The following is a 21,072-nucleotide window of genomic DNA, read 5'->3' as shown; positions in this document are numbered from 1 at the left end:
GTGTTCTCTTTTCTTCAGTAGGGAAGTTACATCTGGTCCTTTGGCACAATTCATGTTTCCAAACATTCTTGGAAAATTACGTTTAGTGCAATCTATTAGTGATTTTCAGTATTCTGGGCGGGTCATTTTATCTGGGCCTGATGACAGTATTTCTTTTGGTCCTATTAATTTAAAGTGGATATTTCTGGAAAAGGTTAATTCAGATAGTCCAACAATTTTTTAAAAAGCTTTTATATTAAGAAAAACAAGACAAACATTTATTAAGCTTATTTAATATCCCCTTATGCAAGTAAAATACAGCCCTGGTTATCGATAAAAGATCCCACCTTTCAATGGTTTTCTTCTCATCTACTTAATATTTCCTTTCATTCTATTAGTTTTTTTTAACATAAATACAGAGGGTAGATGTTTCAGATCACCAAGGATTAAATTGACTAATTCTTACAAATATAGCTTTCTCCAAAGAAAAGAAAATAAATTCTTATATTCAACCACAAAAAAAGGCTTCTTTGTAAATCTGAAATCGGTTTACTCAAAGTCTGCTTTTTTTTTCTCCCATTGAGAAAGTGGTCATTGACATTTTAACAGAAGTTACCCTTGGGTAACATTTCATATGCAGATATCAAATTATCACACATTATGAATCAACAATATCAAATAATTTATTTCTCAATTTATTTTGTGTTTTGGAAGAACTTGTATTAAAAATTATATCAAATCAAAATTACATCAAATCATCACTTTTTAATACTTTTACAAAAGCAAAATACCACAGAAACTTAAAATCTGAAATTAAAACTGAAAACCTTAAAAAAAAAAGCAAAAAAAAATGCTGGAAATACTCAGCAACACATGTATTGTCTGTGGTGAGAGAAGCAAAGTTAATGTTCCAGGTCAATGACATTAGTTCTGGTCTCTGCTCCTCGCATAAAATTACTATCGAGAGATGAAAGTAAAGTTCTGCATGCTCTTATACTTTTTCCTCTCATTTAAAGCATGTGATATCATAATCTAAAAATCAGAGACATTTGATTCCACAATACAATTCAAAGGAATTGTCCTTTTCTGGATATGAAACGGTCAATCATGTCAAATGCTCTTTCAGGTTGGTCGTAAGGCAAGATGTGTCCTCCACCTCGTATAATTACCTTGAACAGAAAATAAAATATACTTTAATAAAGTTAAAAGCAACAAAATAAAAATCACAACTTAACATTCGTATTGAATCTCTCCTAAATTTAAGTTACGAGTGCACTCAGCACATATTATAGATCAATGTCATCTGAAGATTGCCTGGTTGTCAACCATGAAATAAAAACTTCACCCATAGTGCAACGTTCTATACATTGAAGCCAAAGAGTAGAAGTATCTTTGTTGGCAAGGTTTTCTAAAGTACAGATCACACAGAAATTTTAAGTACTAATTCATCACTCAATCGACCCTATTTGTTTCTTTTCCAGTTTTTAATGCCGTCTGCAGTGTGGTGGTGATTTGTTGGTTTATGCAGGGAGTCGGAGTTGCTATGTCAACATGCAAGTGTCCATATAGGGGGTGGTCTGGAAGTATGGATAGTACTGGGAGAAACTCCAACTCTCTTTCCACCATAGAGCTGATCAGGAATCTCCGTCATTTTTACCACTTGCTGTGGCGAGTCCTGGAAGGAATTGTATGGAGATATTCAACTTTTTGGCTACACTATGAACACACCTTCTTTGGCCACCAACTCCTACAGTGGGACTCAAACTGTATTAACTAGCACCCCTGAATTGATGCATTTAGGCCTCCTCTTATAACACAAGGTGACTATGAAGATGTGCAAGGGATATTCTCCATGACACATGTAATATATCTACTTATCTTTGGAGTGAAAAGGCAGCTACTCCTGTACAGAGGTCAGATTGCTCAGTTGATTGGATGGCTTGTTTCCAATGCAGAGTGATCATAGAATCATAGAATTCCTGCAGTGTGGAAACAGGCCCTTCGGCCCAACAAGTCCACACCAACCCTTAGAACATCCCACCCAGCCCCATCCCCCTAGCCTAAACATCCCTGAACACTATGGGCAATAATCTGCACATCTTTGGACTGTGGGAGGAAACCGGAGCACCCGGAGGAAACCCACGCAGGGGAGAATGTGCAAACTCCACACAGACAGTCGCCCGAGAGTGGAATTGAACCTGGGTCCCTGGCGCTACAAGGCAGCAGTGCTAACCACTGAGCCACCGTGCCGCCCCTTGACACCCAGATGTGGATTCAATTCCCTTACCAGCTGAGGTTAGCATGAAGGACTCTTCTTCTCAACCTCTCCCTTCGCCTGAGGCAGTACAACCCTCAGGTTAAACCTCCACCAGTTGTGTCTCTCTCTCCACTCTTGGTCCAGTAGGACTATGGAAAAATTACCTCCCAATAGCAAAAGCAAAAATAGCAGGTGAGGAAAATGTAGCTCTGAGCCCTCAGCTATTATTCTGTTTTGCCGTCATTATACCACGCTTGATCTTTTAACATAATAAATTGCTGGCGTAGGCCAGGACACGACGTTGAAACTTCAAAAATGTAAATTAAAACATCATGATTTAGGGGAGGTGATTTTGAACAACTCAATAGCATCTTTAAGATTTTTGGGACACGAGGACTACTGAGCATGGATTTGGAGAGAAACATGATGTGAAAGAAATCTTTGCAGCTGCCAATCCTCAACTTTTCTGGCAGCACTGGTGGAGACAGGAACAAAGTTAATGATTCAGGCCAATGATCTTTCATAAGAACCTAAGTGACCCCTACCTGAAGCTTCCCACTCCCCTACCTCACCATTTGCTGCAAGCATCAGAGACCACTGGAGTCAATCTCTGTGGAGGCGGCAGAAGTCCTAGTGCCGCGTCTGAAAGCGAGAGGCCAATCTACTCCAATTGGCGGCAGGAGCCGGCCAGCAGGGGATGGGGGCGCGTATTGCAAGCAACAGCCAGTTAAGGTGCGCCCGAGAGCTGTTGGGCCCAACAGAGGACCAGCAGCTCAGCCACGCCCAAGTCAGCAGTGGCCATTGCTGAGGTTTGGGGTCAGAGAGAGAGAAACCACCTCAGTGATCTGGCAGCCCCTCAGAAAGCTGAGTGAGCAGTCAGGGAATTGGGGATTTTAGAATTAGAATTAGCTTTATTGCCACATGTACTCACAGAAATAGGCAGTGGGACAGCCGAGAGGCGAGGCCTGCTCCAGGAGCAGCGGGAGGTGAGGCCTGCTCCAGGAGCAGCGGGAGGCGAGGCCTACTTTGGGAGGTGCAAGAAGTAAGGCTCTGAAGCCAGCCTCCTTTTTGCCCAAGAGAGTGATGGGAAGGTTGGGGGATGATTTTAAAGCTGTTGGGCAAATAAGGAGGAGAGAGTTTCTGCTAGGAATAAATAAAATAAACTCATTTTTATTCCAAATAAAAACCTAAAGAACAGCGGATGCTGGAAATCAGAAACAAAAACAGAAATTGCTGGAAAAGCTCAGCAGGTCTGGCAGCATCTGTGGGGAGAAATCAGAATCAACGTTTCGGGTCCATTGACCCTTCCTCAGAACTAATTGTAGCTAGGAAAAAAATGTGTTTATTTTTAATGCAGAAGATGGGGTGGGGGGAACGGGGTAAAGAGTAAACAACATGTGGAGATAAAGCCCATAGACAGATAAGAACAGTTAGACAGACAAAGGAGTGGATAACGATCAGCCTTGGAGAATGAATAAAAACCAAAAGAACTGCAGATGCTGTAAATCAGGAACAAAAACAAAGTTGCTGGAAAAGCTCAGCAGGTCTGGCAGCATCTGTGAAGGAGAAAACAGAGAGTCAACATTTCGGGTCCGGTGACCTTTCCTCAGAACTTGGAGAATGAATGCCTTCTAAATGGGACCCAACAATGGGTTGCATTTAACAGCAGACCATGTGATAATAAGGCCCGGTGTGTGGGGGTTGAGGTAAGAACATGGGAGAAGGTGATTCAAGCCCAAAAACTGTTGAAATCGATATTGAATCCAGAAAGCTGTAGAGTTCCCAAGTGGAAAATGAGGTTCTGTTCTTTTAGCTTGCACTGAGCTTTGCTGGAGCACTGCACTGAGCCTGACACAGAGATGTTGGCCAGGGAACAGGGTGGTGTGTTCACGTGGCAGGCAACTGGAAGCTCAGGGCCTTTTATACGGAGGAAAAGTAAGTGTTCTGCAAAGTGGTCACCTAGTCTACGCTTCATTTCCCCAAAGTAAAGGAGACCACATTGTGAGCAGCAAATGCAGTAGACTAGATTGAATGAAGTACAGGTAGAGCCCAGGTCACGTGGAGACTGAGGAAGGGAGGAAGTAAATGGGCAAGCATACTCATCGTTCGAGAGGAAGTTGCTTCCTGTTGCTTGTGAATGATGCAAATTTTCACCTTGAGATTGCATTCATTGGAAACTCAGCATTGTATCAATGTTACATCAAAGCTGTCCCTTTCTCTCGGTCCTTCTCCATCCCCAAATTTCTTCACAAATTCTTTATTATCTGGCATATATTATCTGGTCAAAGTGCCCTGAAAATATGTATGTTTCATTGATCTCTTGATATTTTGCTACTTGTACTTTCTTTCAAGGGTTATATCACATTCCCATCTCTTACCACATAAACTGATCTAGGTTAAATTAATTCGCAAGATAACTGATAACTGTGTTTAATAGTAAGATGAAAAAGAGCAAAACTTTCACAAACTATTGTAGCATTTCTCCAGCTATAGGGCAACACAAGTGTGCATTCACATTGCACATCATGAACAAAACTTCTTTGAACTTCAACCCAAATACTAAAAAAATGCATACTTTAAACATAAAAACTTGACTCAACTTGAGTGTTCTCTATTTGGAGTGCATTTGTTAGTACTGTAATAACCAACAATTTCATAATCTTGATCCAAAGTGTTTAGTTTTAAGCAGATTGAAATCATTACAGTAGAGTATGGAATAGCAGTGTCCACAAGCTGAAAAAACTAGTATTTATAACTGCAAAGTGTTGCAATGCAGACTGATTCCCTCTGTTCCACTGCATTTCTGGTCTATAACTGAACAGTTTCTCATGGATGGAAGTAAGGGAAAGTAATCAAACAGCACCACACCTTGGTGATTACAGTACACACCTCCAAACAGTGACTTTCGGGTGGTTTTGTTAAGAGATAAGCAAACAGAATTCCCTCTGCCGACAATCGAGAACAAAGATAAGAAAATACAAGGAGGTTAAAAACCTTCATCTTCATCTACCACAAATAATCTCACTGGCTCTATGGAGCCAATTGCCCCAATACATGCATTGAGCTCTCACTATTACAACCATGTCCACTTGTAACCAAGAAAAGCAACAACAACTAGAACTTGTGCTCTGGTTCACGTATTTGTTTCGCTTGCAGGAATCCAAAATAATTTATTTGAAGATGGACCAAACAAGGAGGGAGGGCACATGAGCTTTTCCCAATTTCTCCAACGTGTTTCTTAAATCTCCCACAACATCTTAACTTCATTTTCCCCAATCCTTTTTAAAATGCTCTAAAATGTTTTCTTTTTTGAAAAAAAATGGTATTGCACAGTATAAATTTGAGGCTTCACGGTGTTGTGAAAGGTATGGTATGGAGATTCGATAAAATTAAAATTCAACAACCAGATGGGTTGAAATTTCTGCAGTGCATGCGAAATGCAACATTTTAGCGTGGCTATTAACTTGTGACATTTTTCTTTGGAAAGGAAGCACTCTTTAGATATCTAGGTACCATTCAGAAATATTCAAAAGGAACAAATGTTATAGTTCGAGCCCAGTAAGGAATGCGTCGTATACATTGAAAGAGTTCATCAGCATCAAGTGAATTTAAAAAGTCATAAGACTGTCATAAGAACATTAGGGATAGGAGCAGGACTTGAACGCATGACCTTCATGTGAGCTCCACCATTCGACATGATCATGGTTCACTTTCTACTGCAACTACATTCTCTTCCCCTATTTCCATGTCCCTTAATTCAGTTAGGAAGCTATCAATTTATGCTAAAAATATACTTAGTCATAGCGTCATAGAGATATACAGCACTGAAAGAGACCCTTCGGTTCAACTTGTCCATATCGACTTGATATCCTCAATTAATCTAGTCCCATTTGCCAGCATTTGGCCCATATCCCTCTAAACCCTCCCTATTCCTTTACACATCCAGATGCCTTTTAAATGTTGTAATTGTACCAGCCTCCACCACTTCCTCTGGCAGCTCATTCCATACATGCACGACCGTCTGCGTGAAAAAGTTGGCCGTTAGGTCCCTTTTAAATCTTTCCCCTCTCACCTAAAACCTATGCGCTCTAGTTTTGGACTCACCCACCCCACGGACAAAGACCCTGTCCATTTACCCTATCCATGCCCCTCATGATTTTATAAACCTCTATATGGTCACCCCTCAGCCGCCGATGCTCCAGGGAAAATAATCAATAAACATCCACATCTTAGGGTAGAAAATTCCAAAGATTAATAATCCTCTGGGTGAAGGAATATCTCCTCATTTTAGACCATTCTAGAGTCTCCAGTCACAGGAAACAAACTTTCAGTGGCTACCCTTCATGAAGGAAATTGTAAAACAAGACAGAATGGGGACTACGGAAAATGGACACAAGGATTGCAATGTGTGGTTATTCTGTGCCGCTTTATTGAAAAGCAGGAAATATATCAACTTTGTGCTACCTATTCATGATAATGATTCCTGCTTGCAGCCAGTGCTGTGTGAGCATGGGGTCCATCATACTTATATCCCAGCACCACAACAAATAGCCTGCATCGCTTAAAAAGGCAAGTACATTGTGGCTGGGCCACCTGCTGGGAACCATTCACACTATGAATCTGTGCAGGAAATCAGGGAAGAATGACAGAATAAATGAGATAGTAGGCTCCACAGCTTTCAGAGGTCATCCTGGATGTCCTGGTGTCAGAGATAGAAAGGAAGAAAGAGATGTCATGTATCTGCAATGTGACACGACTCTCTCAATTCGCATGGTCAAGACGCACAGAGCCTTGGAGGTCAGCATCCAAAGTAAAACATGAAGAAGCTGAATGCAGTGTTAAAAGTAGTACGCTGACCTCACAAAAGTGGTCAACGTGATTACAGGCACCTTCAATTGCTAAATATTTAACAACTGCACTGTGGGCCTCATACACTGGTCAAATTACTGCATTCCCATCACTCGACTCTCTATTAATCAAACCTCAAAAACCAGATTATCCATCCTGATGCAGAGAATGAAGTATGTTGTAGGTGACCCCTGGACACAGGGCCCGGATTCCCCCAGCCCCTATTCACCGCACAGCAATTTTCACTGGGGGATATACTGGGACAGGCTGGGATCTAGCTGCCTCAACATAGCTGGAACCATTGCAGAAATGGGTGTTTTAGAACTTTGGAGGTGTGTGGGTTTTGCAAGGCAATGTGAATCATACCAACACAGAGCTATCATGAACCATGAGGCAACCATGGATTTGAGTTGGGAACTGTGGAAAGGTTGAGTACAAAAGGTGTTGCCTACCCTACATACCATTATGAAATGCATAGAATATAGTATATCTGTTTTACTACAGTGACTGATAAGAGAATGGATTTGAAAAGGTAAGCGAGCATCAAATATTGTGTTGCCTGGTTGTTAACCTCTGACAATTGTCAAGCTCCTATATTCACCCAATGAAATCCTGCAAACTGGCACTCCCAAGTAGGTCCTGACTCACAATTCATGCCTCAGTCATGAAATTCTGCCTCTATATCTCACACTTATAAACAAAGTTTAACCTTTTGAACTATGGACTAAAAACTGGGAAAAAATTGCTTTAAACCAAAGAAACAGTTGGCGAAGATTTGTAGTTTTGCAATGAGTTCCAGAGATTCATTTTTATCTACAATACTGGCTTATTTAAGCACTGGGGGAGAACGCCAGTCATATTGTCTCCATATATTTGTGTGCTCAGGAGAGTTTTGCTGCCTTTATCTTAAGACTGATTCCAGCCCCTTCCTCATTTACAACTTTCACAGCTGGGGGGGGATCATCCTTTCTTCACTCACTCTGTCTATCCATTTGAGACTTAGTAAGTTTCTATGAGATCACCCCTCATTCTTTTAAACGCCACAGTGTACAGGCACACAGTTTTGTCAAAGGTCACTCCCACCATCCCAGGAATCAATCTGGCAAACTCCGGCTGCACTCACTCTGTGGCAAACGTATACTTCCTCAGGCAAGGGGACTACAACTATACACAATACTGCAGGTGCAGAGTCACCAATGTTCTACAGAATTGAAGCAATGTGTCTTTGCTCAGATCAGCTGCTATGTTGTTTGATGGCACAGGAGGTTTTAGGGCCAAGTGGCCTTTTTGGGTTCCTAACTTGTGTTCGTATCTTCTCTGCCTGAAAGTAGGTCCTTGGTGACTATGTACTGAACCCCAGATTTTCTATGATAGGTAGGGTGTGGAGGCAGGTCTTGAGTCTGCCTCAGCTAGAATGGGATTGAACCTAGTGCTGTTGGTGTAAATCAGAGGCACATACTAGCCATCTGAGCTAACCACACCCCCAATAGGTTGATATGGAAGTAGACAAATTGAATTGGCGAAATATCTGATAGGTGCATGCAGACATGTTAGAAAGACACTTTCAACATGAAGTACAAAGTTTCCAAATATTCACAGAATTGAAACTACATTCTAGCACCTGGTAAGTTTTCATTCAAAACCATTTCTTAAGAAAAATATATTGGGCATATATATAGTACAAATTACACTGAAGCACATGCTGAAGATTTAGAATAATGTCCTTTAAAAGTTTTAACTCTGCCCTAAATCTTGGAAACATCTGGAGCTGTAATTTTTAAACAAACCCAGAATAAATCATTGTTACAGTACAGGAGGAGGCTATCTGAGCCATTGTGCACACATCAGTTCTCTAAATGAACAATGCACTGAATGCTTCTCCCCATAAACCAAAGTATTTTCATATTCTTCCTTTCCAGACATAAATCCAACTCCATCTTCCATGCCTTGATCAACCCTGCCTCCACCACAATCTCTGGCCGCACATTCCAGATCTTAACCAATCGCTGTGTACAAAGATTGCGCGTGTCATGTCTCTGTTGCTTCTTTTGCCCACTACGTGAAACACTATGTCCTTTTATTCTTGATCCTTCCACTCGTGGCAGTAGATTTCCCTGTCTTCTCTGTCTAGACCCTTCATAAATTTTAAATGATTTCAAATCTCCTCTCAACATTCTCATTTCCAAGGTTTATTGGTCAGTGCATCGAGTATAGGAGTTGGGAGGTCATATTGTGGCTGTACAGGACATTGGTTCGGCCTCTTTTGGAATACTGCATGCAATTCTTGTTCTCCTGCTATAGGAAGGATGTTGTGAAACTTGAAAGGGTTCAGCAAAGATTTATAAGGATGTTGTCAGGGTTGGAGGATTTGAGCTATAGGGAGATGCTGAATAAGCTGGGGCTATTTTCCCTGGAGCATCAGAGGCTGATGGGTGACCTTATAGACGTTTATAAAATCATAAGGGGCATGGATAGGGTGAATAGCCCAAGTCTGTTTCCCAGGGTAGGGGAGTCCAAAACAAGAGAGGGCATAGGTTTAAGGTGAGGGTAGGGGATTGCGGAGATTTAAAAGGGACCTAACAGGCAACCTTTTCATGCAGAGGGTGGTGCACGTATGGAATGCGCTGCCAGAGGAGGTGGTAGAGGCGAGTACAATTACAACATTTAAAAAGCAGCTGGATGGGTACATGAATAGGAAGAGGTTAGAAGGATATACACCAAATGCTGGCAAATGGGACTAGATTAATTAAGGATATATGGTCAGCCTGGCTGAGTTGGACCGAAGAGTCTGTTTCTATGCTGTACATCTCTATGACTCTATAAAGGTTCTTCAAACATGTTGAATATGTCTACATAATGGACATTTTGTACCACTCTCACACAATCTTTCTATACCTCTAATGCCTTCACATTTTTCCTAAAGTGAGGTGCCAAAAGCTAGATGCAATACTCCAACTGAAAGAAAAAAAAACAGACCTTGCTATACAAGGTGCAGTTTCAAAATTTCCAGTTGATACAAAACTTAGAAGGACTTTGAACTTTGAGAAGGATAGTGTAGGACTTTGAAAGGACACAGAATGGTACTGGATTAGGGTGGGCAAGCGGTAAATTAAATTTCAAGTGGAGAAACATGAAAAGTCAAATATATATGAGGAAAAGGAGGAGTTTTAACATGACTAATTAGTAACTTTACGGCAAAAAAACTTTCTTCCTGCTCAAAAACATCCATTAGAAATACCCATTAAGAAATAAACGCAAAATACTGCAAATGCTGGAAATCTGAAAAAAAGGGAAAGTGACACAGAAACTCAGCAGGTCTAGCAGCATCTGTGGAGAGACAAACAGAGTTGAGGTTTCAAGTCCAGTATGACTCTTGTTCAGAACTCCACAGACACTGCTAGACCTGCTTACTTTCTCCAGTATTCAGTGTTTCAGATATGCAGCATCCCTGGTATTTTGTTTTTCATCCATTAAGTACTATGGTTTCCTCATGTTCACCAAATTTTATATTCTCATTGTTACTGTCCATTGTTGGTTTTAGTTAATGTTGGTTCATATTCTTGTTTTTAATAGAAAAACTGTGAAGATGGGATCAGCAAGCTGTTCCTAGACCTCTATCAGTTTTAGTCAAATATGCTTATTGTAGCAGTATACTACAATTAAACATACTCCGGTTCATGTCTCCTTACTGGGAAAGGGAAATACTTGATATCTCCTTGAGGATGCTTTCATTTACCTGTCTGCTCACATAGAGAACTCTCATTGCAAACTCATGTCCTATAGCCTTTTGATGTTCAATTGATTAGCCATCTCATCTAAATTTTCTTTCGGCACCAGAGAAAAAAAGAACTGAAATATTAGTTCTGTTGTAAATAAGTAATTAAATGCAACTGATTTAAAGTCCCTTTCAAAATTTAATTCAGCCAATATGTTTACCTGTCCAAAAGACCTGAAGTTATTTGGTTCATCAGGAATTGGCAAAGACTACTTTATTAATATGTGGGCAACTGCTGAAATTCAGTATATACTCAGTTCTGGCCTGAGTCTAATGCATAATGTTAAAGAGAATAAGAAGTCGTCAAATAAAAACATACTTCCTCATCCTTCAATTCTGGTCATGGGCCAAGCAAAATCTCTTTGCTTTGGCACTTTGTTCGTTGACCAGATACTCACCTGGCCAGTCAAATAAATGCTGTAGCTAGTGTGGCAGGTTCATAAACCTGGGACAAGCGACTTATTTCCTGAAACTCAACGCCTATCCACCACCTACAATGCAGATATCAGTGGTGTGTTGGAATACTCTTCATTTCCCTAGATGCATACAGTTCCAATAACACGTGTGGAATTTGACCACATCAAGAATAAAGCAGCCTGTTCGATTTGCATCACATTCACCAGCGTAAACATTCATTCCCTCGAATGTATGCTGGTTGCTATCTTGATGTTTTGTAGCAACCTACCAGACCTTCTTCGATAGCAGCTCCCAAATCTGGGTCACTGCTATTTAGATGGATAAAAGAAAAAGGCACTTAGGAAAACCATCACTTTGAACTCAGCTCCCTGGAAATTAAACACAATCCTGACTTGGATATGTATCAGCCTCTTCATCATAGCAGGGTCAAAATCACGGAACTCTGAAAATAACATTACCATGGGAGTAACTCCATCACCACCTTTTTCGGGGCAACTAGGGATAAACAATTAATATTCTTTCCTCATTGTACATGCAAATTAACTCTAATCCTCACCCTTCTGAATCACTTCTGCTTGGCATATTCTCAGTGTTATGGTTATGATTCAGAAGTTATGCTCTGTGAAATCACAGACTTGACATGTTCTCCCCTTCAGTGTTACAGCAGCAATGCTTGATCAAACTTACATTGTTAGTTATGCATTGTTAAAAGTTGTGGCGTGATCTGGTTAAAGTAGGAACTAGGGGCAGAATCTTTTTGTGGAATTGGGGGGGGGGGGGGGGGGGGAGGCAGGGTCACACCAAACAGTTTGAGAGTTGACAAGACACCCGCATTACATCTTGTGTGGAATGTGTGTCAAACCACGAGTCGTTCAGACAGTGGTGAGACCTCCAACAGGCCTTCCCCTGGAATCAAGACCCTAGGAGGAGGAAGTTCGGTGTAGCCAGTGCTGCTGGCCAATCAGAGGCTGGCAGCTTGTGCTCAGCAGTGCCATGAAGAAGCCTGTGGCAGCTGAGGAAATGGTGTATCAGAGCACCAGCATTAAGGAAGAGGAAGGTTACAGTAATGAGGGTCAGAAGCAAGGGTAAGGAATGGTTCCCATTCAACTCTCCCTTCCCAATGCCCAGTCCCTTGATCAAGCATGGATTGCTCTGACACAGTGACCCCAAGTTGACAAGTGGCCTACACAGTTCCACCTGTAGTGTGTGCTGAATAAACAGGCCTGCTTGCAGCTGCGTTCAGCCAATGGTGCTGGGCAGAAGCTCTCAAGTGGCCCTTAACTGGCTACTTAAGGACCTCAGTTGTACAGAAAGCAGGAGGATGAGCCTTCATACCCAACACCTAATTCTAGAGGAGACGAGAAGATAATAGAGTCTAAATACACCACTCTCCTACCTCCAAGATCTCCATTACCACTCTATTGTTTCAATTTTTGAAAACTACATTTTGGGACGTAAATGTAGAGTCAAAAACTGAAAGGAAAACTACAAAAATTTAACATTGGGCCAATAAAGAAATAGCTGTCTACAGTACAGCAAGTGTTGCATCCTTTTATTATTGGATGTGAAGTTCTGTCCAACATTTAGTGCACAAGGCTTACGCACCCAAATTTATTTAAATCATCATCCCCATAAGGAGATCAATGGCTGCTAGGTTATTTCTTTTAGGATGGAGCTCTAGTTCCTTAATGTTAAATAGACATCGAGATTACCGTTGTATTTCCTAGTAATTGATAACTTCTGTATTTTTTTCAACTTGTGGAACAAAACAATTTTCTGAAGCTTGTCTTCCCAATGTTTCTTTAAAACTGTACTCTATAGTTCGTCACCAGCTATTTTTACAGAGTTAGTTAGATCTCCTTACCTTCCAATTGCAGTATTACCATGGGCACATCTACAACTTTTAGAGAATAAAAATCGGGCGGGGTATTAAACACAAGGGTGAAATTTCAGCCTGGATGTCAGTCTACATTCGGGCCTTTTGCAACCAGCAACTTAGATTCCCAAAGAAAACCCCGATTTATTTAAACATTCCTGCAACCATACTCAAATACTAGACCTCTGGAAAGACTGAATAGCTAAAAACTGCTGATGTGTATGAGGGAATAAGAAAATTCATGAATGGAGATGAAGAAAGGATAATGGCCTTGAAGAAGCCCTAAACAATTTTTTTTTGCCACTTTAGCTTTTATGCTTTATGTGGCTTTTAAACAATCCATAGGAGTGAGATTTGCAGGAGACAGAGATAATGGAAGATGCAATGGTAAATTGAAAACCAGAAATTCTAACTTCTACTTCCATACAAAGTAAGTTAGTACAGATTATGAAATTTTATTGGAAGTCATGGGCAGGGTAGCACTCTGATCAGGAAATAGCTAGTAATAGTAGTGAGCATGACTTTTGCTTTAAAAAAGCACAGCAAGCCAGGCAGCATCTGGAGGAAAGGAGCAGTCAACGTTTTGGGTATCACCGTTCTTCAGGACTGGATGTGGGGGTAGGGGGAGCTGCAGATAAAGAGAGGGGTTAGCGGAATGGTGATGATAGGCGGTCACCGGTAGTAGGTACGATCTGGTTGGTCAATGGGAGGGATGAATCCGGTTGGTGGCTGGAAGGGAGGGTCAGTCGGTGGAATGGAAGGGAGGAGGTGGGGCTGGGAAGGGAGCCAGGGGATGGGTGGGAAGGTTATTTGAAATTGGAGAACTCAATGTTGAGTCCTCCGGGCAGTAGGGTGCCCAGGCAGAAGATAAAGGTGCTGTTCTTCAAATTTGCTACTGTTGTTTTAAAAAGGCTGAATTATCCAATTAACATCTGATATATGATAAGTTAATGGCTGCACTTTTTCCTCCAGTTCCACTTAAAAGCGACATACTGACGTGTTTCTGCCAGTTGTATACCTTGATCCCCAGTTCCCACTTAAGGTGGCTATGCAGTTCTGCAGTAATTGGGAAATGTATCACACTGGGATCAAACTACAAGGTCAACTACAAGCAACCTTTCTTTTAAAGCGTGCAATTGCACAGACAATGCGTCAATCTTCAAAAAGACCAATGCAGTGCAATAAGCAGCCTTCACACAGCAAAGAAAGGTTCAAGGAAACATTGTATTTCTGTCCTGGTGAGGAAAGTCAGGCTGGACGAGCTAATACGAAAAGGCCAAAGGAGATAACAGCTCAGGCTTCAATACCTCTTCCTTTTGAGCCAGTGCATAGAATAGCTATTAGATGATGATTCTTCATGGATACTGAATTATATTTTTAGTGTATCTGGCCAGTATTGATAGTAGGCTAAGCTTCTACGTGGGAAGTCTTTTTATGGACTGTGGATTAAAAATGGGGAAAGATACACAGTCTCATTGAAAAAAAGGAGTAAGGAGATAAGGTTTGCAGCTTTAAAAACAAATTATTGGAACACACTGAGTTGTATCTACAACGTTGCCTTATTCAAGCAGTGAGGGAATATCCCAGACAGAATGGCAATGCCTATGTGTGTTCCCAGTGACAGTCTTATGATTGCTGTGCGCTCAGAAGGGCTCAGCAAACTAATACCTACTTGATTGGTTCCTGGGCAGATGGCCATAGCCTTGGGTGTGGACAATAGTGCAGAATCATCCAGGTTGCAAAGAGATAGCATTCATCACTCTCTCTCTCTCTCTCTCGTGTGGAGAAGGGGAAGAAAATGCCTAGCAGCTAGCTACGGTCCCTTGCTTTGCTTTCTAAAGCTGTTCTTTCTGCAAATCCTCAAAAGGAAAAAGGAGAAAATGCACTTTCAAAAGTACAGGAAGGGTGACTCCTCAACTAGTGAAAGGAAGACTGAGAAATGGTGTTTCCACAGCCTTGCGTCGATAAATTGGAAGGAGATGAGAAAACAACTCATCGACAACTATGATCCAGACGATGCCAGAACTGTGCTTCTCTGGCTTTCCCCCACCCCACATATTTGTCACATTATTGTGTGCTGTCTCTGTGTGTCTGGTATATGGGAATTTTAAAAAGGGTATAGCTAAGTTATAGAGTTACAAATTAACAATTCATGCTTTTATCTTCCCATTGGTTAAACAGTTAATCAAACAGTTTGATTATACTAAGTAACAATTTTCATGCAGTAAAAAAAACCTGGTGCGCATTTTCTTTTTAACCTGAATTAGTGAAGTAACATTGTGCAATTCAGTGGTTTGATCAAATTAGCATATTTTTGATGGCTTTAGGAATTCTGGGACTGGATTTCCATCACATGATTGTCTCCATGATTCATGACAGATGGATCAGGTCTGTGTGTTCTAACTGCAACTGGTGATGAATGTTCAACCTTTCATTTTCCCAGAAACTACAGAGTCAAATAATGCACAATAGGCATAAAATCTGCAGATCGGGTAATTAATGAATACATCCAAGAAATAACTATGATCAAGTCTTTCTTCCTTGCAAATATTGCACTGATGGCACATAACAACTCACTATCAAAGTTAACACTTGACACTATTTAAACAAAGAAATACTTGCTACAATGCCTCATTCAAACTCAAACTTGTCTTTCAATTTCAGCTGCTGACTCTTTGTATGTTGAGCATTGTTAACATCAGTATGCATTGTTTGTCTTTTGATTGACATTCATTTTTTTGTTCAAATTCTGATCCTAAAAGTAATGTATTGAAGTGATAAAGCAGATACTTATCATTAATAAACTGCACTTCAGTTTATACGGAGATGCCTGCACTTGTATTATGCAGAACATAGGGTATACTCCCTTTAGATGTTTTAAAGTTTAATTCAACAAGTTGTGGTTTCTTTCCCACAGCACTCAATTCCATGCTCTGCACATGTGCAAATTTGCTATCAAAGTGAAAACATAATGGCATCATTCTGCTTGTGGTTTAAACAAAAATCTCAAACTTTCTTCCTCCAATTTCATTACAGTTGCCATCTGGATGAGTTTTAAGGCATCTGAGGGCTTCTGAATTTGCACAAATATAATGAAACATGATTTTAGACGGCTTCATAAATTGGGCTATAACTGCTTTAATTTTCATGAAATGGTTGGTCTGTAAGTGTTCCAATTATCAAAGCATTTTAAACAAAGGCCTCATACAATAAGGTCCACAGGAGTGTCTGGATTCAAAAAGTGATTGAATTTCACCTAAAAATTATTTAGCAAATTGATACTATTCATAACAAAAACCTTGCATTTGTATATAATATTACCTAAAGAACTGCGGATGCTGTAAATGAGAAACAAAATCAGAAATTGCTGAAAAAGCTCAGCAGGTCTGGCAGCATCTGTGAACAGAAATCAGAGTTAACATTTTGGGTCAGGTGACCCTTCCTCAGAACCGATTTCTCTTCACAGATGCTACCAAACCTGCTGAGCATTTCCAGCAACTTCTGTTTTTGTTGCATTTATATATCCTCTTTCTTGACACAAAACAGAATCATAGAATCCCTACAGTGTGGAAGCAAGCCATTTGACCCATTGACTTCACACCGAACCTCCAAAGAGCATACCACCCAGATGCACCCCTTGCCCTATCCCTGTAACTCTGCATTTCCCATGGCTAATCCATCTAGCCTGGGCACTATGGGCAATTTAGCATGGCCAATCCACCTAATCTGCACATCTTTGGACTGTGGGAGGAAACAGAAGCACTTGAAGAAACGCATGCAGACTCAGGGAGAATGTGTAAACTCCACATGGACAGTCACCCGAACTGGAATCAATCCCAGGTCCCTGGCGCAGTGAGGCAGCAGTGCTAACCACTGAGCCACTCTGTTGCCCTAAGCACTTCACAAAGCACTTTTCAACCATTAATTAAAACAATAAAAATAATTAAAAGAACACAGGAACCAACTTGTGTGCAGTAACATTGCACAAAAAAATTAACATCTAAATTGTTCTGATGAAGTCGGTTGATTTAAATCCACCTGAAAAGTAGATCAGGCATTGTTTACAGTCTTATCAAACAACAGGACCTCCAGCATTAATATTTCCTCAGTAATGCAACAAAGAGTCAGGCTCAGCTAAGGACAATGAGGAATGGGCTAAATGCCCAATCCCAGGAATGAGTTTGGCATTTGCTTAATTTTTGTGCTTGTACCACAATTTAGTGATAAGTGGAGGCTGGATTTTTGGAGGAGGGGCAGTCTCAGGCAGATTGCCACTCCGGCCCTTCACTTTAACAAAAGATGGAAGCTCTGTAATTGAATAGGATCGTAAAGTCGTACAGCACTTTGGCCCACCATGTCCCTGCTGACCAATAAACACAAGACTACACAAATCCTATTTACCTGCAATTGGTTCATAGCCAACCATGCCCTGGGCATTTAAATGCTCGTCCAGATGCTTCTTAAATGTTGTGAGAGTACTTCACTGGACTCGAAATGTTACTTCTGTTTCTCTCTCCACTGATACAGCCAGACCTGTTGAGTGTCTCCAGCAATTTCTGTTTTTGTTTGTTTCAAAAATCCCATTCTTGGTTTGAAACTACATAAGAATTTGCTTCACTTTGTTTTAGTGACCTTCTTCTGCCTTGTCTTTCTGTACATATGTTCATTCAGAAACTATTTTCTGCCTTTGGAATTCTCTCTCCAGTTTCCCTTACCATGTCACTTCCCACCACTCTTTCAAAACCTCCTCAAACTCTCCTCTTTGATCATGCCTTTGGTTCTTCACCCTAGACTGTCTGCTCTGTCTCTTTCCCATACTGGGTGACCACTTTCATATGCTAGTGTTTCAAATTGCTGAGAGGATATTCTGCTCAATGCTACCTCTGAAACGTGGAGCCACGCTTCGATTCTGACAGTTCTTTTGTAGCTCAGAACTGTCAGAGAAAATCAAACCATGCCCTCTTTTCACAGCAGTCAACTTCTATTTAAAGATCCTGACAGCTACGGTCTAACCATTTGTACATAAGTAAGTGTGATGTTCAGTCCACGTAACTTAACACTCCCACAACTATCCCTCCCTTTCCCATGTTTCCCCTTGTCGCCTCCATGCCCCGTCATATCGCCAAGTTCCCTCATACCCACCCACTCAATATCTACCAGGGACAGATTTCAGTAAATTAAACTTCCCACAATCTAAGAGGATTCTCTCTCTCTTACACACATACACATTTAATACTGAAGAATCTAATTCATGAAATCCATTATAAAAAAATTTAAACCCTTTCTAGCAGTCAATCCATAGTAAAAAAAAAACTAATTCACACTAATTCATTCATTACATCTAAGACAAATAATATTTTAATGGCCTTATAATTGCCAGTCAAAATATGAACTCAGTCCTCCTGCTGGAATAATTGTTTCTTTTTGGAGTGTTTTGAAACTAAGCCAAGCATTCATAATGGGGTCAGCTAGAATAACACCCTTCTTGCAGTTGGTGGGGGGCAATCTATTGAACCTGTAGGAATAGATGATTAATGGTTTTCTAAAGCCATACAACACAATCTATCAATATACTAAAGCAGTAGCTGATACTTTCTTCTTGTAACTGACACTGTATTATCTTTTTCATGCTTAATTGTCCGGGGTTTTAAATAACTTCTGGCCATGACACTTAAAGACATCTTAGCCAGTCTTCAAAATGTGCCTCCTCCATAAATTGGTGGTTCCCACACTGTAGAGTAGGGTGCTTGGAACAGTAAAACTAGGGTCTGTTTGAACTCAGCAGTCATTTCAAATGACCGTGCTGAGTTCAGGTTTCCCACCTGTCATTTAGATCTTGCTCCCATCCCCCGCCAGCATTAATGGGATCTGCTAGAAATCCTGGGACTTCCATATCCAGGTTTCATCCACCATTTTTAAAAACAATCAGCCTCTGGAATTTACCCAGCTCCGTGAAAATCTGGCCCCTACTGTAAGATGCCGACTGGAACAACCCCCTCCATAATGGTGGCCCAGTGTTGAAGCACATATTTGATTTATTGTCAAAAATTGTGGAGAGAGGACATTACAATGTTGCAGAGTGTCCACTCCCAGATTATTGAAAAAGGCAGCCTGCTGCTCCAGGCAATCCCAAAAGCCTTTCTATTGACTCTCCACCTTCAAGAACACTTCCGTTGTGCTTAATTGGTTGGCGAGCCAGCTCTCTACCCAATCACTGGTCAGTTTTGGGGAAAATCACATCTGGTGATTGTTCCACACTGTGCTGGTTTCAGATCCTGGCATGAGCCTCATGTTAGGCTCCTGAAACCCACAAGGAAAGCTTGCCAAATAACTCACAGCTGCCAAACACCCTTGTGTATCTCATAAAAAATTCAGCAAACTATTATGATCGTAGTACCTGATAAAAGTCACCAACGTTTCGAACATAGCCAGCCACTTCAGTGTCATTGGGATTGATGAACCAAAAGTTTCTCTTTGCATTTTTGAATTCTTCAGCTCTGGACCATGGCACAGTAAGCAGAAAACGTTCAGTTAAAGGAGCTGCCACAATTATATCAAGTTGTCCGCTATACATCAATACCTAAAGGAAGTAAATCAAGAAAAGTAAATATTAACTAATATCCATTTTATGTATTGGAGGAACTTGAACATTCAGTCTGTAAGTTCAAAACTTTTGGTGTAACCAACCTTTCCCCATGGTAGAAAAGATTTTATTTTAAACGTTCCGGATCATGACACTTCAACATCCATGCTGTCAGGTCATTTGTTGGCCCACTTGCTACCGTATGAAATATTTAAATATTCAGCATAATTCATGTAAAATAAGCCAACAAATTGGATGAAATGTCATTTCTTATACTTTCGAAAACCTTTGCTGGATTTAAGAATTGAAACTGAAGGATAGAACAATTGTCAAGTGTTCTTTACAAAATCCTCACAGCTGGTGTGTGCACGTTGCAATGTGGAAATAATCAAGTGATCCCTGAACACATGGCAGAGACTAAAGTATATCACGCACTGCAGGCCTGAGAGGCCTAATTAGTCTAGATAACAAACCATGAATTACTTTCAGGAACTGACAAGTTTCCACCCCACATTATCTTGAGTAAGTTTAGACTTTCAATTTGTTTCTCTAAAACTCTACTTGTGTGACAGAAGCAAGCTGCCTTCCTCTAAAACAGGAGAAAGAAAAGTAAAAGGAAATTTATCACAAATCTCAACATCCAATTTTAAAATGATAAAAATTATTGACAGTGGACAACATCAGGACTTGTATTTAAAAATGTAACATGCTGGAACACTAAGCAGTTCAGGCAGCATCTGTGTTGCGAGAGAAGGAACACCTCAGATTAATGCACTTTTTCAGCAGAAACCAGAAAAGTTAAGATGAAATAGTAAGGAAAAAAGTATAGACTTGAGAAGGAACACAGGGAAAGGTCTGTAAAATGGTGAAAGATAGGAAAGATCAGATGACAAAGAGAGTAACGAAAATGGGCAAAAGGCAACGGTAACGGGACAAGTGAATGCACAAACCAATGGTCTAGAAGAGGCATAAATGGAAACAGCAGAATTGTCAATAATTGCTTTCTGAAACAATGGTGGCAGAAGGTAGGATCTGAAATTATTGAACTCAATGTTGAAAACAAAAGGGAGTAAGGGACCTAATCGAACGAGGAGATGATGTTCTTTGAGCTTCGCTGTAATAGTAGCAGGCCAAGAACAGGTGAGAGTGGAGTGGAAAATTAAAATGACAGGAAGCATGGGGTCCTGCTTGCAAACTGAATGGAGATATTCCACAAAAGGATAACCCAATCTGTATTTTGTCTTCCCAAAGTAGAAGAAACAGCTTCGGGAAAAGCGAATAGAGTATGCTAAAATGGAAAAAAAAAGTTAAATCTCTATTTCACCTGGAAGGTGTGT

At 40.6% G+C, this 21,072-nt stretch overlaps 1 protein-coding gene across 3 annotated transcripts in view; it reads right to left on the bottom strand.

Moving 5' to 3' along the window:
- Positions 1 to 242: 242 nt before the first annotated feature.
- cpvl (carboxypeptidase vitellogenic like) overlaps positions 243 to 21,072 on the bottom strand; it is an 86,856-nt gene continuing 66,026 nt past the window's right edge. Inside the window, exons 12-13 of one of the 3 annotated variants that reach the window (XM_048615795.1) lie at positions 19,550 to 19,732; positions 243 to 1,148 (exon numbers count right to left, since the gene is read on the bottom strand). In XM_048615795.1, the coding sequence (XP_048471752.1) occupies positions 1,047 to 1,148; positions 19,550 to 19,732 (285 nt within the window). In that variant the 3' untranslated portion in view covers positions 243 to 1,046. The remainder of the gene's footprint in view (positions 1,149 to 19,549; positions 19,733 to 21,072) is intronic. The other 2 variants (XM_048615780.1, XM_048615788.1) reach the window with 2 other exon arrangements.

Source organism: Rhincodon typus, chromosome 2 (assembly GCF_021869965.1).
Source record: "Rhincodon typus isolate 14 chromosome 2, sRhiTyp1.1, whole genome shotgun sequence".
In the NCBI taxonomy this organism is placed as follows: domain Eukaryota; kingdom Metazoa; phylum Chordata; class Chondrichthyes; order Orectolobiformes; family Rhincodontidae; genus Rhincodon; species Rhincodon typus.
This window is presented reverse-complemented; position numbering and strand designations above follow the sequence as displayed.